A 19,814-nucleotide genomic window follows, 5' to 3' on the forward strand; every position below is an offset into this window, starting at 1 on the left:
AAAACATCCTTTTCAGTACTCAAATAAAAAAATGGCTCTGCCATTTGATGCTTTTGTGTAATGCTGTAGTATGATAAAGTAGGACATTATTTTACAAAAGAAAAAAATATATATATGGAGAGGTTTCTTCCTGACGACGATATGCAGCCAGAAATGTATACATGCCTAATTTAAATGGTGACCCTTAAAGCTTGAGAGCTGCAAATACCTCCTCAGGAAGTGAGTTAACAAGCAAAGGTGGGAATAACTTTTCTTTGTATGTCCTTTTCAACTCTGTTGCTCTTGACAGCATTGTTTTCCAACATTGGCATTATAACCCAAATTGAACCATAGCCATCAAATCTAGGATGGCTAGAACTTGTTTTAGTGACTGTTGGGATGCTGTCCTAACCGTCCACACTGAGGAACAAACATCCTACAAGTAACTAAATGCATTTGCTTGAGTACAATTTTGAGGTATTGATACTTGAATATTTCCAATTTCCTATACTTTTACTTCTACTCCTCTACACCCACCTACTGTAACAGACTAAAGGAAACTAAAGCTCTGCAGAATCTTTTTTGTTAAAGAAACCTTGTGGGGTCTCGACATTTCTTTTCAAATGAGATTCTTGTGCCAATTGTGGGGTCCTTGATCCAATTGTCTTTAATGGACACATTCTTAGCCATGATTGAAAGGGAAAAAAGAACCAGCTTTATAGTATTTCAATATGCAAAATTGTTCACTTTTAATGTCCAGTATTCACTATTTAATTTGGAATGTTTTTTCTGCACTTGCTCCATTGTATAGTTTGTGTAGCCACAGCGTTCGGACGCTAGGGGGCGCCGGTGGTTTTATTTGGTAGTAAACGAGGCGTACTTAATCTATTACACCCATGATCAGTGTTGCCATGTCTGCTTATAAGGGATTTTGAGCTTTTTCCGTAAAGTTGCTTGTAAATGTAGTAGTTGCGGCCACTTGCGGGTTGCGTTTTTTTATTTTTAAAGTGTAGTTGTTTATTTGGGCTTGCTTCTAAAGCGTAGTTGCTCATTTGGGATTGTTTCTAAAGTGTAGTTGCTCTCACATGTTATCTCACAAATCACATTGGATTAATGGTCCAATTAGGACTATAACTAGTTTTTGTTGGTTGTTGAAAATAAATACCGGTGAGCCGATCTACAAGATCACAACGTCAACGCGTCGCATGGTAAAATATTTGCCGATATATCTACAAGCTCACATGTCGTGAAGACTCGTGATGAGCTTGTAGATAGGCTATTTTAAATGTATTTCTATGCATTTTTTACAGAAATCTGTTTTGGGGGTCCCGTCCATGACTCCCTGGCACAACATATTGTTTAGCTTGTATTCATATACCTGGTTGCTTGCTTATCTCTCTCACGTAGTCTGGCAACACTGCTTTATACGCCCATGATGATGCTGGTCGCAGGCTAACAGGCTAACAGAGGCTAACAACAGACATGATGATGACCCCACCATCATTATTTACTTCGCTGTTCTGAGTCTACATGAAGAGGTGAGTCACACACGCACACGCACGCACACACACACACACACCACACGCGCGCGCACACACACACACACACACACACACACACACACACACACACACACACACACACACACACAAGCTAATAGCCACACTTGCCTGTGTGTGTGTGTGTGTGTGTGTCTTTTCTGTTACATATTGGGTTCTCAAACTTTTTATCTTCCAAGTACCACCGGTTCTATTACAGACCTGTTTGGGGTCCAGTTTGGAACCCCGAGGGTCCCCAGACCAGACCCCACTTTGATTAAATATTATTTTTATTGGATAGGATTAGTATAAAGTGGCCTTAACCCTAATATAATATAACCAAACTGCTTCATCTAGCTAGAAGCTTAAGCTAACTAGCTACTGGTGGAGATGTTTTGTTTCTATGTCAGTGGTTCTCACAACCTTTTCATGGCAAGCGCCAGTATAATGTCTATTCGTCTGAGGACCCCCTGAATGATGTGTATTAGCCTAAACAATGTGTCTTGCAAGGGACCCCCCAGAAGCAAAGATTTGAGTTAAAGATGTTCACTAAAATATGCACATCTGCTATTTTTGAATAGCCAAAGTATAAAAACAAAGGTTAACATAAACATAAAATGACTGAAGCTCCCCACTTTGAGAACCAGTAGGCTACATGAGAACAACACATCAACATGTTATTGTTATGCACTGCTATGTTTATGAATTATTGTAATGTACATGTGAACAACACATCTAAGACATGTTATGTTAAACACTGCTTTGTTTAAGAATTATTAATGTAATATACATTCACTCACTCTGGACAATAGACTTAGGTTTGATCAACATATTAGTTAGTTAGTTAGTTTCATTTATTGTCCACGTGTGGAAATTCGTCTTCGGTCTCAAACAGTAAAAAACAAACAGTTACAACAAGTTACAACAGCAACAACACTTAACACAATTATTTTCTCATGGCAAAAAAGTGCAGGACAACAGTGGCATATACATTGGAAAACAAACAAATCTAGCGAGACATGGTATCATTTAGTGCCTTAATGGCATTTGGTATGAAATAATTTAAAAAAATGTTACGGTTAGCTCTTGGTACTTTGTACCGTCTACCAGAGGGAAGTAGTTCGAACTCCCTGCAGAGTGGATGAGAGGGGTCGTTTGCTATCTTGATAGCTTTTTTACGAAGTACCTCCTTGTAGATACAGCCTTTTGAGGCTAGGTTTACTATTCGCTGCAGCTTGCTTCTTCCTTTTACATTCAGATTGCCATACTACATTGACATGTTGAAAGTCAAGATTCCCTCTATCAGGTTTTTATAGACTGTTTCCATAATATGCTTGCTCACTCTAAAGGAGTTGAGCTTGCGTAGTAGGTGGAGGCGTTGGTTACAAGTTTTAAAAATCTGGTCAGTATTTTCACTGAAATTGAGTTTGCTGTCAATATATGTGCCTAAGTATTTAAAAGTGTCTACTACCTCCACTATTTGTCCACCAATTGTAATGGACTGCACAGGTTCCTTTTCATGAATGACAAGTTATTTTGTTTTTGTCACATTGATCCCTAAGGAGCTTCTATCGCACCAGTTCTGAAGAGATAACACATGTGCTCTGTATGCTTCCTCCCCCACTGTGTCCCCCTTCTTCAGTAAGGCAACCAGGGCCATATCATCCGCATATTTGAACAAATGAAACATATCCTGGTCTAACTGGAATTCATTTGTATATAAGGAGAAAAGTAAGGGGGATAAGATAGTCCCCTGTGGAGCACCGGTGTTAAGCACAGTGATTTCGGACAGAGTATCATTAACATGGACCTGTTGAGGACGGTCAGAGAGGAAGTCTCTGACAAGATGGATAATACCTCCATTTACCCCTATGTCAATGAGTCTCTGCAGAAGGGTATGTATCTGCATGCTGTTGAAAGCAGAGGTAAAATCAATAAAAAGGACCCTGGCAAAGTGGGAGGGGACTTGGAGATACTTTTTTTTTTTTTTTTAAGATATTTTTTTTGCGGCTTACGCCTTTATTGATTTTTTAAGGGATAGAAAGTAGGCTGACAGGAAACGGGAGAGAGATGGGGGGATGACATGCGGTAAAGGCCGTGTCGGGTCCGGGAGTCGAACCCGCGGCACACCGCGACTGGATCACCAGTCCGGTGCCCAGACCGTTACGCTACGGCCTGGGCCGACTTGGAGATACTTTGACAGGGGGTTAAGCAGGCTGATAGTTGCATCATCAGTTCCTCTCTGACTTTTATAAGCAAATTGGAGATGATCTAAGCTGTTAGAAACCATCGCTGTGATTTGTCTGCTTATAACTCTTTCAAAACATTTCCCAAAATGGAAGTAAGAGCAATGGGCCTGAAGTCTTTTAGTTCAGTGGCTCCAGGCTTCTTGGGGAGAGGCACAATACATGACATTTTCCATAAATTGGGCATTGTTAGAGAGTCAAGCAAATACTGGAATAGCATCAACAGAATACCTTTAAGTTCATGAACATTTTCTTTCAACACTCTGCCTCTAAGGCCATCTGGCCCAGGGGCCGAGTTGGGCTTAATACAGGAAAGGCTAGCTACAATTTCATTTTCACTGAGTGTGATGGGGACATACTCCGGAATGGACATACACACACTATCATGCTCAGCACTGAAGTCATTCTTATCAAAACGGCTGAAAAAGATATTTAGATCATTAGCAAAAGATGGAGAGGGGTGCGACAGAGGGGTACGCTTTTGCTTCGTTTCCCTGCCCATCATCACATTTAAACCTTCCCATGCTTTCTTGGCATTCCCTGAAAAGTATTGATACTCAACTTTATCTTTGTAATCTATTTTTGCTTGTCTCAGTTTAGATCTTAATTCACATCTTTTTTCTCTGACTAACTCAACATCACCATTTTTAAAAGCACGTTTTTTCTCACGAATGCAACCCTTCAGATCACTAGACATCCATAAATTGTTATTAGGGAATATTTTGACAGATTTAGTTCGCATGATTTTGCTTTCATTAACCCATTCTGACCTGAGATCAGATTCATACGAGGTTTCCACTGGACACACACTGGTCTGATTAACCCATTCTGACCTGAGATCAGATTCTAAAAATGTCAGTCGTTCTTCGATTTTTCAAAAAATAGCAGACCTACAAGCTCGTATCGCGCCACTCGGTATATATGAGCTTGTAGATCTGCTATTTTTCAATAGCTAAAGCATAACATGATGCCAACACCAAAATGGGTGCCCGTTCAGAATGGGTTAAACAACAGATAGGATGTAAACGTGTCAATCAGTTTGTGAGGGGTGTCACATGAGTTAAGAAATAGCCAGTCAGTCGTTTCCAACTCGCATCTCATTTCCTCCTTACAGTCCTCTGTCCAGGTCACTATTTCCTTGGTCACTGTTTTTTCCCGTCTCAGTTTAGCCCTGTAGAGTGGGAGTAGGTGTATTACATCTATCCATTCACGTTTTCAACAAAGACTCCATGTAATCCGTAAGTTAAGATCATTATCTGTTGCTCCTCATCTTCTGTTATTATTGTACAAAAGCATTATTCAACCTGTTCTGTTCTACTGTTCCGCATGTTTCTATAACATACTGTCCATGCCTAACAGAAACAAACTTTTCAGTAAGTATTGGGGCCGATTCAGACTCCTATTTTAGAGCCGAATAATAGTCAGTTCGGCGCTGTAGAGCCTACAATGTGACGTCATTTGAGGTTCGGGGGGGCGGGTATGCAATAGGAGTATGAATCGGCCCTTACCCCTTACCTTACCCATATCACGCACACTTTCTGATATGAACAATTAGGCCATCACATGGCTAGCACTTTCAATATCACATGACACTGATCATCCCCTGTATCGCTTTTTTCACCCTCATGCCATTTGGACAAAGATACAGAACCTTGCCATGGAAAAAAGTCAGTTTTAGTAGGAGTTTTGTCCCCTCAGCCATCGCAGCATTAAATAAACTGCCCCACCGATAGGATCCTTCTGTACAAACTACACACTACACAGTGGTGACCTCATGTTTTTGTATTGTCGTGGACTCGTGGTGTAATGTTTTCTGTACTATGTGTTATTTTGTTGTGGGTGTTCAACAGATCTGTGAAGATGAATATCCTTCGGGACAATAAAGATTATTATTATTATTACAAGGGCCGATATCGATACTTTTCTGATACCGATACAGTATTGGGAATTTGGGACATCTCTAATCTATAGCACTGATTTATGCAAAAAAAAAAAAAAAAAAGAACTCACAAATGGACTTGGATGATTTCCCCTCGACAGCAACGATATATAGGTTACTAGGTTCCTAGGTGGTTCCTATATATTATGTTCTTTTCCTTGCTGGCTCCTCCTATGTGTTAGTACTTTTGCCACAATAAGAGCGACATGTAATGTTTGTATGGTCCCATCCCTACCCAGCACCTATGTTTATTGTTTATGTTCCAGGGTCTCCATGGCAGCAGGCTGATGTTTAGCACCATGCGGCACCACTGGCTGCTGTTGGGGGCGTGTGGATGGGTGCTGCTCATACTCATGTTCGCCAGCAAGTTCATCAACTTCAGAGCTGCAGATAGTAAGTCAAGTTCATCAACTTCAGAGCTGCAGATAATAGTATGTCGTATTATTTTTGCGGAATGAAACCATCATTCTACAGAAGTATGAATGAAGTTATAGAACTGCAAATCATATAATGTGCATTCACTGTTTCACAATATATATATATATATATATATATTATATACACACACAAATCTCTGAAAAGGCATATCGTGGAGACATTGTATCGTCCCGGTGATATTTATCACCATGCCCTGACATGCCCTGCTTCAGAACTGTAGATAGAAGTCAAGTTGATCAACTTCAGAGCTGTAGATAGTAAGTCAGCTGTCCTTCTGCATATTAACCCATTAAGTTAGATGAGTAGGCCTGGGTTGCCAGGCGATCGTTGAACAGGAAATCTAAAAAGGTCTGCCTTCGTCTACTTCGATGTTAACTGCATTTTTTAAATCCATTTATCTCAGATAATTTTCCCACATTGCATTTTTGCCGAAACAAAACAAGCTTTATTCACGGCCCATACCTAAAGCGTCTCTCGGATGCTTTCCTGGGTTTTAATGGGTCAAGCCACAACATATCTCAGTTTTCTTAGAGATTGTTCTATGGATTACTTTTCCAATTAAACAAATTGTCGGGGTAGAGAAATAATGTAATTTTCTTTTTATATCAACATATTGACATTCTACGGTAGATATATTTTTTAAATAATCAAATAAATTAGTCTTGAGCCCCATTTTACACTAAGTGTTTTGCAAAAAGAGTGAAAATAGCCGATCCACCGCAGTTCACACCGCAACCCTTTGTGAGCTTGTAGACGGGTTCTTTTTGGCTATTTTTGAAAATCACTTACTTTATTAAAATCTATTATTTTCTTTTAATCGATTAGTTGCACCCCGTAAACGTGACCTTTGACATGAGCTGGGCTAAAGATGACCGCTGCTCATAAAAAGGTGTCGTTTCCTTCCAGACTATGGAGAGAAGACGGACGCACACAGCTGGACACAGTCAGGCGCTCATCAGGGAGCCAGGCCAGAGGCTGTGGATGAGCTGGACAGGCCAGATAGGCCTGACCCCAAGCCTTCATATGTGGTATGAACCTATTGGAACCGGGAAAGCATCTGGGTCATTTTAGAATTACAGATGGAGGGGGTCCGCTGCCAAATACATATAATTTTGGGGGTCCTTGGCATGAAAAAGTGTGAGAACTACAGTTTTACAAGGTTATTTGTAGAATCTGCTGTAGATTAGGTCTTAATGGGTTAAAACCACATAACACATACTTTACTGTACACCAAAGAGACAAAATACAAGCTTGTAACACATCACATCGTGAGTGTGTAGATCTGCTATTCTCACAATTTTTATATATACTTTTATGTATTTATATTTCAAACATTTAATGACATAAAATAGGGAGACCAGGATTAGTGGGGTTAAATGAATACAGTCTGAGAGAAAATAAAAACCATTACATTTATATGTACAATAAATGTATAATAAATCCAGCTTTTAAAAATTGCACAATAAAAGTATAGCCAGCTTTACAGGGAGAGAAAGGCTGCAATTTCTATGAGCTTGTAATGCCCATCGATCAGGTCACTAGTAGGCAGATTTCTGACTGTCCACAGCCCACCATTGAGAGCAGAGAGTGAGTAGTAAATTAGGGGCGCTCCACACGTCCCAGACTCCTTCTGGCTCCCAAACTGTGGAACACACTCCCCATTGCAGTTAGAACTGCAGACTCTGACGTCTGCTGGCCTAGCGGTCCAGGTGCATACCACATATAGGCACATGCCTGACAGCGTGTCGCAGGTTTCGAGTCCAGATCCTGACGGCCTTTGCTGCGTGTCATTCCCAGTCTCCGTGTTTCCTGTCTCTCTCCACTGCATCCTATCAATAATGGGCAGAACCAAGGGGCACGGTGGCACATTTGGTAGTGCTGTCGCCTCACAGCTAGAAGGTCCTGGGTTCGATTCCCGCTGGGGACGCTGTGGGCACTGGCGGCGTGTTCCCTCCTCCGCGTCATCAGTGCCCATACCCTAGGCGGGGGTTGGCGAAAGGGCCTTTCTGTGTGGAGTTTGAATGTTCTCCCCGTGTCCCCTAGGGTAGATACCCTCACAAAAACATGCCGTAATCCTGGTCTCTAAAACTACCTCCCCCTGGCCAGCCGGGGCGCCTGATGGAGGGGAAAGGAACTGGTCGGAATAACGTGTCCCTTCCACTCGCTACGTCCGGCCGGGGAAATTCCCCCCTGTCAGGTGAAAAGAAGCAGCTTGGACTCCTCATGCATAGAAGGAGGCATGAGGTCAGTCCGCTGCCCCCCCAGGTTGGCAGAGGAAGTGTAGCGCCCAGGATTACATTAGATAATTGGCACTGGGTGAAAAGAAAAACTGGGTTACAAAATCGTGGGATAAAAATTAAAAAGTAAAAGAAAATAATAATGGGCAGAACCAGGGAAACTCCCCCCTGTCAGGTGTAAAGGAGCAACTTGGACACTCAGGCATGAAGGAAGCATATCCCCTTGTCCCCCATTTATGGGGACTAGGTTGGTGGAGGGTGTGTAGAGCCCAGGATCACATCAGATAATTGACACAGGGGTGAAAAATGGGTTACAAAATCGCGGGATAAAAACATATTAAAAATAAATAAAAATAAAGGCAGAAATGCCCCAAAAATATTGTTAAAAGTTATACCTAAAATGTATTTTAGATGCATGTTATGTAGACAGATGCCAGGTTCATTTGTTGACCTGGCATCCTATTGTGTGTGTGTGTATAGTTTCAAAGTAATGCTTTAGACCAACGATAGGCTCTTGGTTTAGCTACAATATATGCATTTGATGCACAGTATTACCTCGTGTTTACCTTTCTTACTGTAAATCTCTTTTAGCCTGGCGGGGCCAGACTCTGTCTCCTTGGATTAAGCTTGTCTGCTACTTGCCTAAATTGTCTCATGCTCGCAAATGCTTAGTGAGCTTGTAGATGTTTGGAGAATGATTTTGGGTAGAGTGAAATAAGAGCGTACCAAATGCTTTCTTTGCAGGTCTGATCTATCTATCTATCTATCTATCTATCTATCTATCTATCTATCTATCTATCTATCTATCTATCTATCTATCTATCTATCTATCTATCTATCTATCTATCTATCTATCTATCTATCTATCTATCTATCTATCTATCTATCTAAGTGTATATATAGGGTTGTAACTGTAAGTGGAACTGAACTTGCAGCTCAACAAAAATGTAATTCATATAGTGTAGGACAATTTCACGATACATTTTAATCTCTGCGATATGATTAATGTGAGACTTATTTTTTACCACTATAAACGATAACGATTATCGTCCCATCCCTAGACACTAGCTAACACGGTAGCAATGATATACTATATTTTGTGTGTGTGCGTGCGTGCGTGCATTGTTAGTTTCCGCCCACGGCAGCACCGACGCCATCAGACTGGCAGTGGGTGACGGAGAGGCGGACGGAGCTGCTCTCGGCCGTGTGTCGGCAGCAGAACGCCACGCTCAGGAACCTCACGCACGTCTCCGTCAGCAGGTTCGTCCTGGACCGCATCTTCGTGTCCGACAAACACAAGATCCTCTTCTGCCAGACGCCGAAGGTGGGAAACACCCAGTGGAAGAAGGTCCTCATCGTGCTCAACGGTGAGTACAACTGGTGGTTCTCCAAGTTTTTAACCCATTTTGACCTGGGAACGACTCTGCAAATGTCTTCTAAATCCTGACTGTTTTCTTGAAAAAGCTATGTTTTTCTATGGCAGTCGTTCTCAAACACTTTCATGTCACTTTTCACGATTGGTTGTGAGACCATTTCTTTGTTAAAAAATTAACAAAATAACCTGATCACTCTCACCTCTGCATCTCCACAGGGGAGTACTCCACCGTGGAGGACATCCCAGAGAACCTGGTCCACGACCACGACAAGAACGGCCTGCCTCGCCTCTCCTCCTTCGGCCCCCAGGACATCACTGAAAGGTCCTGAGACCCCCATCCCTTACCCCTAAAACCCTTCAGCCCCCTGCAGGACATGACATGGTTCTGAGACCCCCATCCCATCCCTTTCCCTCCTAACCCACCTCCTGATGTATTGTAGTGTATTTTAGGATGGGGTGGATCTTGGATTGCTTCTTGGCCGTGGAATGGAACCGTTCTTCATCTTCCAATGTGCTCGTTGTACAGTGCAGTACGTGAAACCCGAAAACCGCTTGGAAATCCTGATGATGATTATTGTTAATAATCCTATTGATTTTATTACCTTATAAATCCTGATGATCGTTGTTGATAATCACATTTATTTTATTACCGTATAAATCCGGATCATGATAATTGTTAATAATCATATTAATTGTATTAACATATAAATCCTGATTATGATTATTCTTAACCCATTAAGACCTAAAATCCTAAATCCTAACTGTTTTCTGAAAAACTTACTGGTATGTTTATCAGTGGTGGTGGTTTTCATGTCAAGGACCACCACAATTCTATGTATTTGGCCACAGACCCCCATCTCAAAAACATTTTTGTTCCAGGGACCCCCCAGAAGCAAAGATTTAAGTTAAACCCAAACTAGTGAATAACTGGGACCCAAACTAGTGAAAGTAGCCAGATCTACAAGTGAGCTTGTAGATCTGCTAATTCTGCTTAAAGTTTCCATTTGTGGAATTTATGGAATTTCTTTTAATTGTTTTTATTATAATTTATTTTAATTGTTTTTATTATAATTTATTTAGACAACATGTTTTGGGTTTATTTTTTAATGCATGACAAAGAAGGGGGATATTTACTCAAGACCCACAGAAATCTGTCAGCGACCCACTGTTTGGGAAACAGTGGACTAGAGTGAGTAGACAGAAAGGGTGCCATCTTATCATGAGCATTTGAGAGGACCAATTATATATTAACCCAATAAGACGATTAGGACGATTACAAATCCCTTCTAAATTCGTAGTTTTATCATATTATATTATATATATATATTTCTTTAAATTCCTATTGCTTTCCCGGTTTTAATGGGTTATGATAGATGGGTAAATCAATTGAAGTGGCCCTTTAATAATCTTATTAATCATATTATCTGAAAAATACACTGATGATGATGAAGATGATTCTCAATGTTATTGTCAGAGAGTTAAGGCTCATACATACTCCAGTTTTTGGTGATAAGAGTTGAGGCCATCATACTCGCGGTGATGTCCTTAAGGATCCGCCTCCCTGTAGTTTACATAAATCCAAGGGGACCGCCCACCCAACTTCTAGACCAATCAGTGAACGGGGTGATAGCTCCAGAGTGAAAAGACTTGTCTGATAGTAAAAACAGAGAGATGGGTCTGTGTCCGCCGTGATAGCTGATCATCACCGCGACTGACGTAATGGTGTAGTTTTCCAACCCTTTAAAAACTACACTGCGGTGATAAGTGATCACCAAAAACTGGAGTATGAGCCTTTACTGTAGAGCTTTGGTTCTCAACCTTTTCCGGCTGTCACCCCCCAAAATGAGCCGTTAATAATAATTCACAATTATCATTTGACAATTAGGCCAATGTTTGATAAGTATATACTTTTTTTTTATGCCGTAATGGCCTTTTTTCATTTCTTATTTTTTCTTAGTATTGCAAAGTCTCAAAAGTCTTCAAATTTTCACCCTGGGGGACCCCCCAAAATCATGTGCTGGACCCCCCTGGAGATGGGGATCCACAGGTTGATAACTACTGATTGAGCTCTACCCCAATGCATTAATTTAGACTCGCAACCCCTCACTGTGGGTTCCCCCCCTTGCAGATTACACACCTACTTCAAGTTCTTCATCGTGCGCGACCCCTTCGAGCGCCTCATCTCTGCCTTCAAGGATAAGTTTGTGAAGAACCCGCGCTTCGAGCCCTGGTACAAGCACGACATCGCCCCGTCCATCATCCGCAAGTACCGCAAGGTAGGGATATGGGGACCATATGAAAAGTACATATCACAAGTCACAATTATTGTGGTAATTGTTTTTTAATTTGTTTGCAATTTATGATAGTATCGAGATAATCAAAATATTAAATGTAGATCTGCTATTTTTGGCGAAACGATTTGTGCAGAGTTGAAATAAGACGTTAACGATTACTCGTCCCATCCCTCCCAGGGGCGGCCTTAGGAATCTGGAGGCCTGTTTCAAGACCAAATATGAGGCCCCCATATACCTATGACATAATTATTTTGTTGATGCAGCCGTATTGATACAAATAGTTTGACTGTTCAATATCATACGCAGCCATTACTCTCGACAATTAGCAACTACAACACCTCTCCTCATACTGTCGTCCCTTCACAATTAAAGTGTCTCCTCTTTACCTCCCAATGCTGCACATTTTACCCAGGTTATTATTAACATAAAATAGGTGTAACTTAACATTGTGGGAGAGAGCAAGGCAGTAAGTGAGGGCCAAGAGTGGGGGGGGGGGGGGGGGTTGACTGACACCTGACGTTCAGTTGGAGCTTGGAGGCCCCCCTGAGGGTGGAGGCCCGTTTCAATTGAAACTGGTGAAACATAGCTAAGGCCTCCTCTCCCTCCCCACCATCAGGTGCACCGTGATCTCGCCTCCTCGCCCGGCGACGGTCCCGGTGCCGGCCTGCGCTTCGAGGACTTTGTGCGCTACCTGGGCGACGGCGGCGAGGGCCGGCGCCGCATGGACCGTCAGTTCGGCGAGCACGTCATCCACTGGGTGACGTACGCCGAGCTGTGCGCGCCCTGCGAGATCCGCTACAGCGTGGTGGGCCACCACGAGACGCTGGAGCGAGACGCGCCCTACATCCTGCGGGCGGCGGGCATCGAGGGCCTGGTGTCCTACCCGCACATCCCCCTGGGCATCACGCGCTACAACAGGACCAAGGTTGGTTGCTTTCTGTTTTAGGGCTGGGACTTTAAGTGTTAATCCGCCGTATTGTAATAAATAAAAAGAAACTCTGTCTTTGCCGCGGAGATAGAGACTAGATGGTTTCGTTTTGATGACGAAACCGGAAATCAACACATGCTGTGGGCTTCTGGGAAATTGAGGCCAATGCAAATGAATGGGGTACTACGCCTCATGGAGGCGGGTCTTGTGCTGCGTCTTCCGGGTGCACCAAGATGGTGGATGGTGCGATCGGTTCATAACAAACCGAGGGACCTTTTTTCGCCGGATTTTCACAGATCAAAAGCCCAAATAATTCAGCGTATGCTCTAAAGGTAATACAACAATCTCGGCAGCGTAGGGTATTTGATTAAAATGCGGGTTACGCCTTTAAATCAGTTAAACTGTTTTAACTGATTAATTTGCATTCATTACTTACAGGAAATGATTACGTGATTTAAAAGAAATTGGGCATTTTTATTAACTTTTTTTGTTTTTCTCTTTTCTGCGTTGCATTTGTATGTCATGCTATATAAATAAAGTTTATTATTATTATGTAAAATTAGTATTGATATTTGTATCGATACATTTGATCCCATTTCAAGGTGGAGCGCTACTTCTCAGGCATCAGCAGGCGGGACGTTAGGCGGCTGTACGCGCGCTACCAAGGGGACTTTAGCCTGTTTGGCTACCCGAGCCCGGACTTCCTACTGGACTGACTGACCTGACCCCTGAGGATTAAGGGGTTGGCAGCCCGGAGGAACCGTAAGGAACCGCAAGGAATCGGATCCAACATCGAGGAGGAACCAAGGAATTGGATCCAACAGATTTTGAAAAGGTTTCCGCTACCAGGTTTTTATCTACACTGTCAGAGCTGGTTATGTGGACTTCACGTCTGCTGTACAATTACAATACCGGTGGTTTGCAAACTTTGTGATTTCAAGGACCACCGATAACTCTGAGGGGATACAAATGGAACCAAATGGACCCGTACGGGTCCATTTGGTTCCATTTGTACACCCTCAGTTACAGACCGGTAAATGTCCATTTGGAACCTCCTGTAGGTAAGGACAGAGAGGGATGGAGAGAGCTGGTTAACAGATCGTATGTGGTGCCCCAACGACCCTCCAGGGTTTCGTGAGAGGTGAGGTGAGTAGGTAAGGAATGGGACCGTTGAGAATGACATGTTAAGGATCCCCACCCTACGTCCAAGGAAGAGATAATAACAATAATAATAATAATAATAATAATATAAGCGACCGACAGTACAGTCAAGCACACACCATCCCAAGTTCAACATACCTCTACATCAGTGTTCCGTTTACTCAGATGAAGCTGTGCAGTATTGGTCGCGCCAGTCGCTCCCCGTCTGAAATGGCCTCATGACAGAGTCAAATATGAGTGCCGTTGGGAGAATGAAGACGACCAGTTCCGCACTGGGGGCAGAAGTACGAGGCTAGCATCTGGTAGCTGTTTGCTAACCTGTTTATTTCTTTTATATATATTTTGCTTAATGATGACAGTGGGAGAGAGAGGTGATTCGAACCCGGTGCCGGTTGTTTGAGGAAAGACTTATTTATGTGGCATCTGTGCTCCTCCCCTTGCACTCAGAGGTTTTATTGTGTTCATCCTCTGGGGTTTGGAAGCACGTGGCTCGGATTGGCTCGTACTGTATATTAGCGATGAAGTGTTGCACAATAGGATTATTTTATTCTTGTTTTTAATATGTTTGTTATATTTTTTAACTTACAAAGACAACAAAACTTGTATACATACATACATGCATGCATGCATGCATGCATGCATACATACATACATACATACATACATACATACATACATACATACATACATATACATGTATACATACCTCCCATATCCAAAAAACTACCTACAAAAACACTACCTTAAGATAGTACAGAGTACAGCAATACAAATACAATAGGATTTCATTACAAAGATGTTTTTCTTTCTTCTTTTCTTTTCGTACATGTATTTTACAGGAAGTCTTCTTTCTGCTGGCACCTACAGAGCAGGTTTTTTTTCCCCCGACATTTCAAGGGTCCCCAAACTTTTCAGGCCTCAACCTCCCCGAAATCATAATATTTTAACTGTGTTCCAAGATGTCTATTAAGCTGTAATGAGATTGTATCAGGGGTGTACGTGATGCGTTTTTTTTGCCTCATCACTTTCAATTTCATGTGTTTATCCTGTACGGAGTTCTCTCTCCTCATTGGATAAATAAGGCGAAATTGATATTGCCTTATTTCTTTATTGTATTATTGGTTTTCTGTTTGCTGAAGAGACATGGAGACTCCTGTTACTGAACAAACACTCTATAGCAATGTAGAGCTATTTAACACTTGTTTAAGTTAACTTATTTAACACTAAAGGCCTATTCATAGTCTGGATTTTCGGTGGTGAGGTGACCACCGCTCCGGTGGTGAGCTGACCACCGGAGCTGAAATAACGTTGAGCGGTGGTGAGTGAAAACAGAGAGAAGGGCTGGAGCGGTGGCGGTGGTTTGCTCTTCACCGCGGCTCGTGATGTCATGTTGTAGTTCGGTGGTCACCTAACCACCGAAAGTCCAGACTATGTATGAGCCTTTAGAAAATCACTTGCACCCTTGCTTAAACGGAGGATAAGAACCTGCTTGTGATTCATCGTTGAATTTTCCTCGTATGGAAGTAGAGAGGTGTAAAAAGAGGATATACAGATTATTAACCCTGTATTGTAGCTATGTTATGTAGCAGCTGTATTGCACTGTGGAACAAATTGACGTATGTTTGGCGCTGTGTGTTTTCTGTGCCTCTAGCTGTCCCGACGAGGGGTCACTAGAACAGTGGTTCTCAACCTATGGGTTACCACTGTGTGACAGTGAAGTGACAATTTAAAGGACGTTTAAGACCTATTTAATACCTAAAAAAGGCATCAAAGTAAACTGTACTGTAAAAACTGCCACATTGGCCAAATTGTCAAATTATATAAAGGGCAAAACTTGTGGAAAATAGTAAAATACCAGATCTACAAGCTCAGCTATTTTCACAATATGTATCTGTGGAACAAACCAAGTCAAACAAAATGTCATACAAATTTCTTGTCAGGATGGGGAGTCCCATCTATCCATCCATCTTCAACCGCTTATCCGTAGTCGGGTCACAGGGGCAACAGCTCCAGACTTCCTTCTCCAGAGCAACATTAGTGACTTCCTCCTGGGGGATCCTGAGATGTTCCAAGGCCAGTGAGTCGATGTGTTTCATCCAACTGCGCCTTGGTCTGCCCCGGGGTCTCCTCCCAGTGGGACGTGCCTCGAGGACCTCCCTAGGGAGTTGCCCGAGAGGCATCGTAACCAGATGCCCGAAAAGGTTGAGAGCCACTTCACTGGAAGACCCTCAGCTACAGTGGTGGACACAGTAACTGAGTAAATTTACTTAAGTACTAGTACTTAAACCTGCACTATGTAACTTTCCTCTTCTATCTCAGGTTTTGAACCCAGTTTCCTGCCGGAAAGTGCTGACGTTTTTATTGAATCTGAACCGTGAAACTGAACCGTCAGGTCAAGACTGGTGTCAGAGCCTGTGTCTAGGTGAGACATGGCCTTTGACACGATCTAAATCAGTGGTTCCCAAACTTTTTCATGTCGAGGACCCCCAAATTGACACTAATTGGCCCGCAGACCCTCATTTGAAAAGATATGCCAGGGACCCCTTCCTAAGAGAAGACTTTTACGGCTCTAGCAGTGATTCTCAACCAATTTAATTTCAAGGACCCCCATTTAATGGCATTTCTATCTCTGGGACCCCAATTTATTATTGTAAAATCAATTGATCAAATCAATGTATGTTAATTTAACTCTGAACGTGTTCAAATGGAACCAAATGGACCCGTTAGAGTCCATTTGGTTCCATTTGTACACTCAGAGTTACAGACCCATAAGGGTCCATTTGGTTCCTAACTATCATTTAGCTGGGGACCCCCTGGAACTCCCTCAAGGACCTTTTGGAACCACTGATCTAAATGTCTCAATAAAAGAGCAGGGAGACAAAATACAATCACCACCTCAAATCTATAAGTTATATTATTTACATAATACATTACTCTACCATACAGGTTGGACAAAGTTACATTTTATTCATTTAAAAAGGTTACATAGTGCTGCTTTAAGTACATTTATTTATTTATTTTATTTTATTTCCTTTTTTTCATAGACATACACTCCGCTGCATTTCAGACTTTAAATATTGTACTTTTGACTCCACTACATTTCTTGAGACCTAAACCTACATGAATACATTATGAAATATCCACTTTATGCTTAATTCAAATGCAGTGAAAATAGCCTACAGACTACAAGCTTGTAGAGCGGCTAGTTTCACTATCATTTTTCAATATTTTCTCGGAAATGTTCAACATTTCAATACAAAATGTACTTTGTAAATTGTATGTTTTGAATACTGTGATTATTTCAAAAACTGATCTATTGTTTTAATTTAAAGGGATATTTCACTACAAAAAAAGCTATCAATTACTCACCCCATGGAGATTTGAATTCATGGATTTCTTTGTAGTTTTTGTCACATTCCTAAGCCATAGTTCCCTATGGAGACACAAAGGAGACTCTTTGTGTCTCCATAGTGAACCACTGCTGGGGTGAGTAATCGAAATGGGGGAGTGAACTATTCCTTTTTAAGGCTTAATTTATACTACGTAGTAAAGGTCTTTACCGGTCTTTACACATCACGGCGGGATGAAGAATCCATGTGTCTCATACAGGCTGACACTTTTAGAGAAATCGATCCAAATACAAATTGTGTCACTTCAATGCTTCATATTTAGTAACGGGAAGAGTGGGCAATAAGGATGAGTGGGCACTAAGGAAGCATTGGCATCTCAATGCAAAATTGCCTATTTGGTCCAAAATGTTAAGAAATAAAATATTTAGAAAACTATTTTTTTCTTCTTTATTCTTTTTAGCCCTTTCCCCTCCCTACACTCTAAATACAGAATGTGTGTTGCACTTGCCAGTTGCCACTGCTGTATACTGGCAGGGTAGCTTCTCTCAACTGGTCTAACTGGTCCATCCTGATCATATGTCATCATCTTAACTGTGGTCTTGGACATTTGTTTAACAAACAGCCATTGTTTGATCTTGTCATAATCTACACGTGCAACACCAGGAAGGGATTTTAGTGTTATAATGTCTAGATTGCTACGGTGTTGTTCGCATTATTTCCAATATTCACTACTTTTACTTCTACTCCGCTACATCTCATAGAATAAATATTGTACTTTTACTCCAATATGATTATTTGACGTTATTACTAGATTTTAGACCACTTTGGCTACTTTATTTTGATGCCAATACGTTTGTACCAGACTTTTGCTTGTGTGAGTACTTCTTCCATCACTGGTGGTACTGAGGATGCAAGGAGCAAGTTACCATAGTGTTTCTTCCTAAAACTTGCTAGAGTTCATTGTCCTCTTTGTGCCACCAGAGGGAGCCAGAGCTCCTCCCATGGCAACACTCGTTTTGTAGCCTACAGTGGTGTATACAGATGTACAGAAGTACACACAGAGACTTTATAGTTGGATAATATTTTTAACAGGACCATTCTCACATACCAGGAATGGGTGGACCAAAGGAGACATTCCCAGCTCCATTATTCTTTTCTTTTTTAGTAATACCTTTTAAATAATACCCACATTTTTCAACGATTGGCAGGGGCACTTGTCTGGGAACAAAGGTCACTTGTCTTACTTGCGTTTCAATTTCATGTATTCCAAATACACAGCCATAGATCTGTGTATATACATTTGTGCTTCTTAAAATAAGTTTTGATATGTTCTGTCCAGAACTCATTCCGGGCCCCTGCCGTATTGAATGTCGTCTGTGTGAATCTCGTGGAAAAGTGGAGATTTTTGACTAGATATATAGGTATATATAGCCATATCTGCCAGAACTTGGCAGATATGGCAGGACAGGACCGATATGGCTGTGTATTTGGATGGAATACATAACATGTATGATGTATGCAAGATCACATTCACATACATTCTGTATGGCTAACAAGTTAACAGTGTAGTCCATCGATCAGCATGCATAGGTCTTAGTTTCTCAATAGACGGGGCCGTTTTAAAATGTAATTATCGAGCCATAAGTTTGGTTGTTCGTTTAGACAAGTACAATTTTTTTAAGATATTTTTTTTTTGCGGCTTACGCCTTTTTATTGATTTTTTTTTGAAGGGACAGACAGTAGGCTGACAGGAAACGGGAGAGAGATGGGGGGATGACATGCAGTAAAGGCCGTGTCGGGTCCGGGAGTCGAACCCGCGGCACACTGCGACTGGATTACCAGTCCGGTGCCCAGACCGTTACGCTACGGCCTGGGCCAACAAGTACAATTTGAATGCAAAGATTTATTGGTTGTCCCGGACAACAGGACTTAATGTCAAGCCCATATATATATATATATATATATATATATATATATATATATATATATATATATATATATATATATATATATACCCAGATGTAGTTTGTCATCTTCAAGTGTGTGTGTGTGTGTGTGTGTGTGTGTGTGTGTGTGTGTGTGTGCGCGCGCGCTTGTTGCCACACCCATGTATGAGTATTGACACCGAACCGAGGCCCCCTGCCCAGCCGGCTTCCTGCGTTCAGCGGCCGGTCACCCCTGGCAACCCCCTTAGCCAATGGTAGCGCGAGAGTCCCTCTGGACCATGGGACTCGTAGACACTGACTGAGCGGGGGGGAGAGAGAGAGAGAGAGAAAGAGAGAGAGGCTGCCTGCCACCTCAACATGGAGTAGCAGTGAGGAAGCAGCAG

At 41.9% G+C, this 19,814-nt stretch overlaps 1 protein-coding gene across 1 annotated transcript; it reads left to right on the forward strand.

Moving 5' to 3' along the window:
• Positions 1 to 1,426: 1,426 nt before the first annotated feature.
• Positions 1,427 to 18,351, forward strand: chst10 (carbohydrate sulfotransferase 10). The gene is made up of 8 exons (XM_083758743.1): positions 1,427 to 1,517; positions 5,969 to 6,095; positions 7,047 to 7,168; positions 9,507 to 9,744; positions 9,969 to 10,074; positions 11,881 to 12,028; positions 12,663 to 12,971; positions 13,577 to 18,351. The coding sequence occupies exons 2-8, from the start codon at positions 5,990 to 5,992 to the stop codon at positions 13,688 to 13,690; spliced, it is 1,143 nt and encodes a 380-aa protein (XP_083614869.1). The 5' UTR covers positions 1,427 to 1,517; positions 5,969 to 5,989; the 3' UTR covers positions 13,691 to 18,351.
• Positions 18,352 to 19,814: the final 1,463 nt, after the last annotated feature.

This window comes from Protomyctophum parallelum (assembly GCF_964188405.1).
Source record: "Protomyctophum parallelum genome assembly, chromosome: 23".
In the NCBI taxonomy this organism is placed as follows: Eukaryota; Metazoa; Chordata; class Actinopteri; order Myctophiformes; family Myctophidae; genus Protomyctophum; species Protomyctophum parallelum.

Coding starts and splice junctions, on each gene's coding strand:
- chst10 (XM_083758743.1), top strand. CDS start 5,990: ATGTTTAGCACCATGCGGCACCACTGGCTGCTGTTGGGGGCGTGTGGA. Junction 9,745..9,968: donor GGTCCTCATCGTGCTCAACG/GTGAGTACAACT, acceptor GCATCTCCACAG/GGGAGTACTCCACCGTGGAG. Junction 10,075..11,880: donor CCCCAGGACATCACTGAAAG/GTCCTGAGACCC, acceptor CCCCCCTTGCAG/ATTACACACCTACTTCAAGT.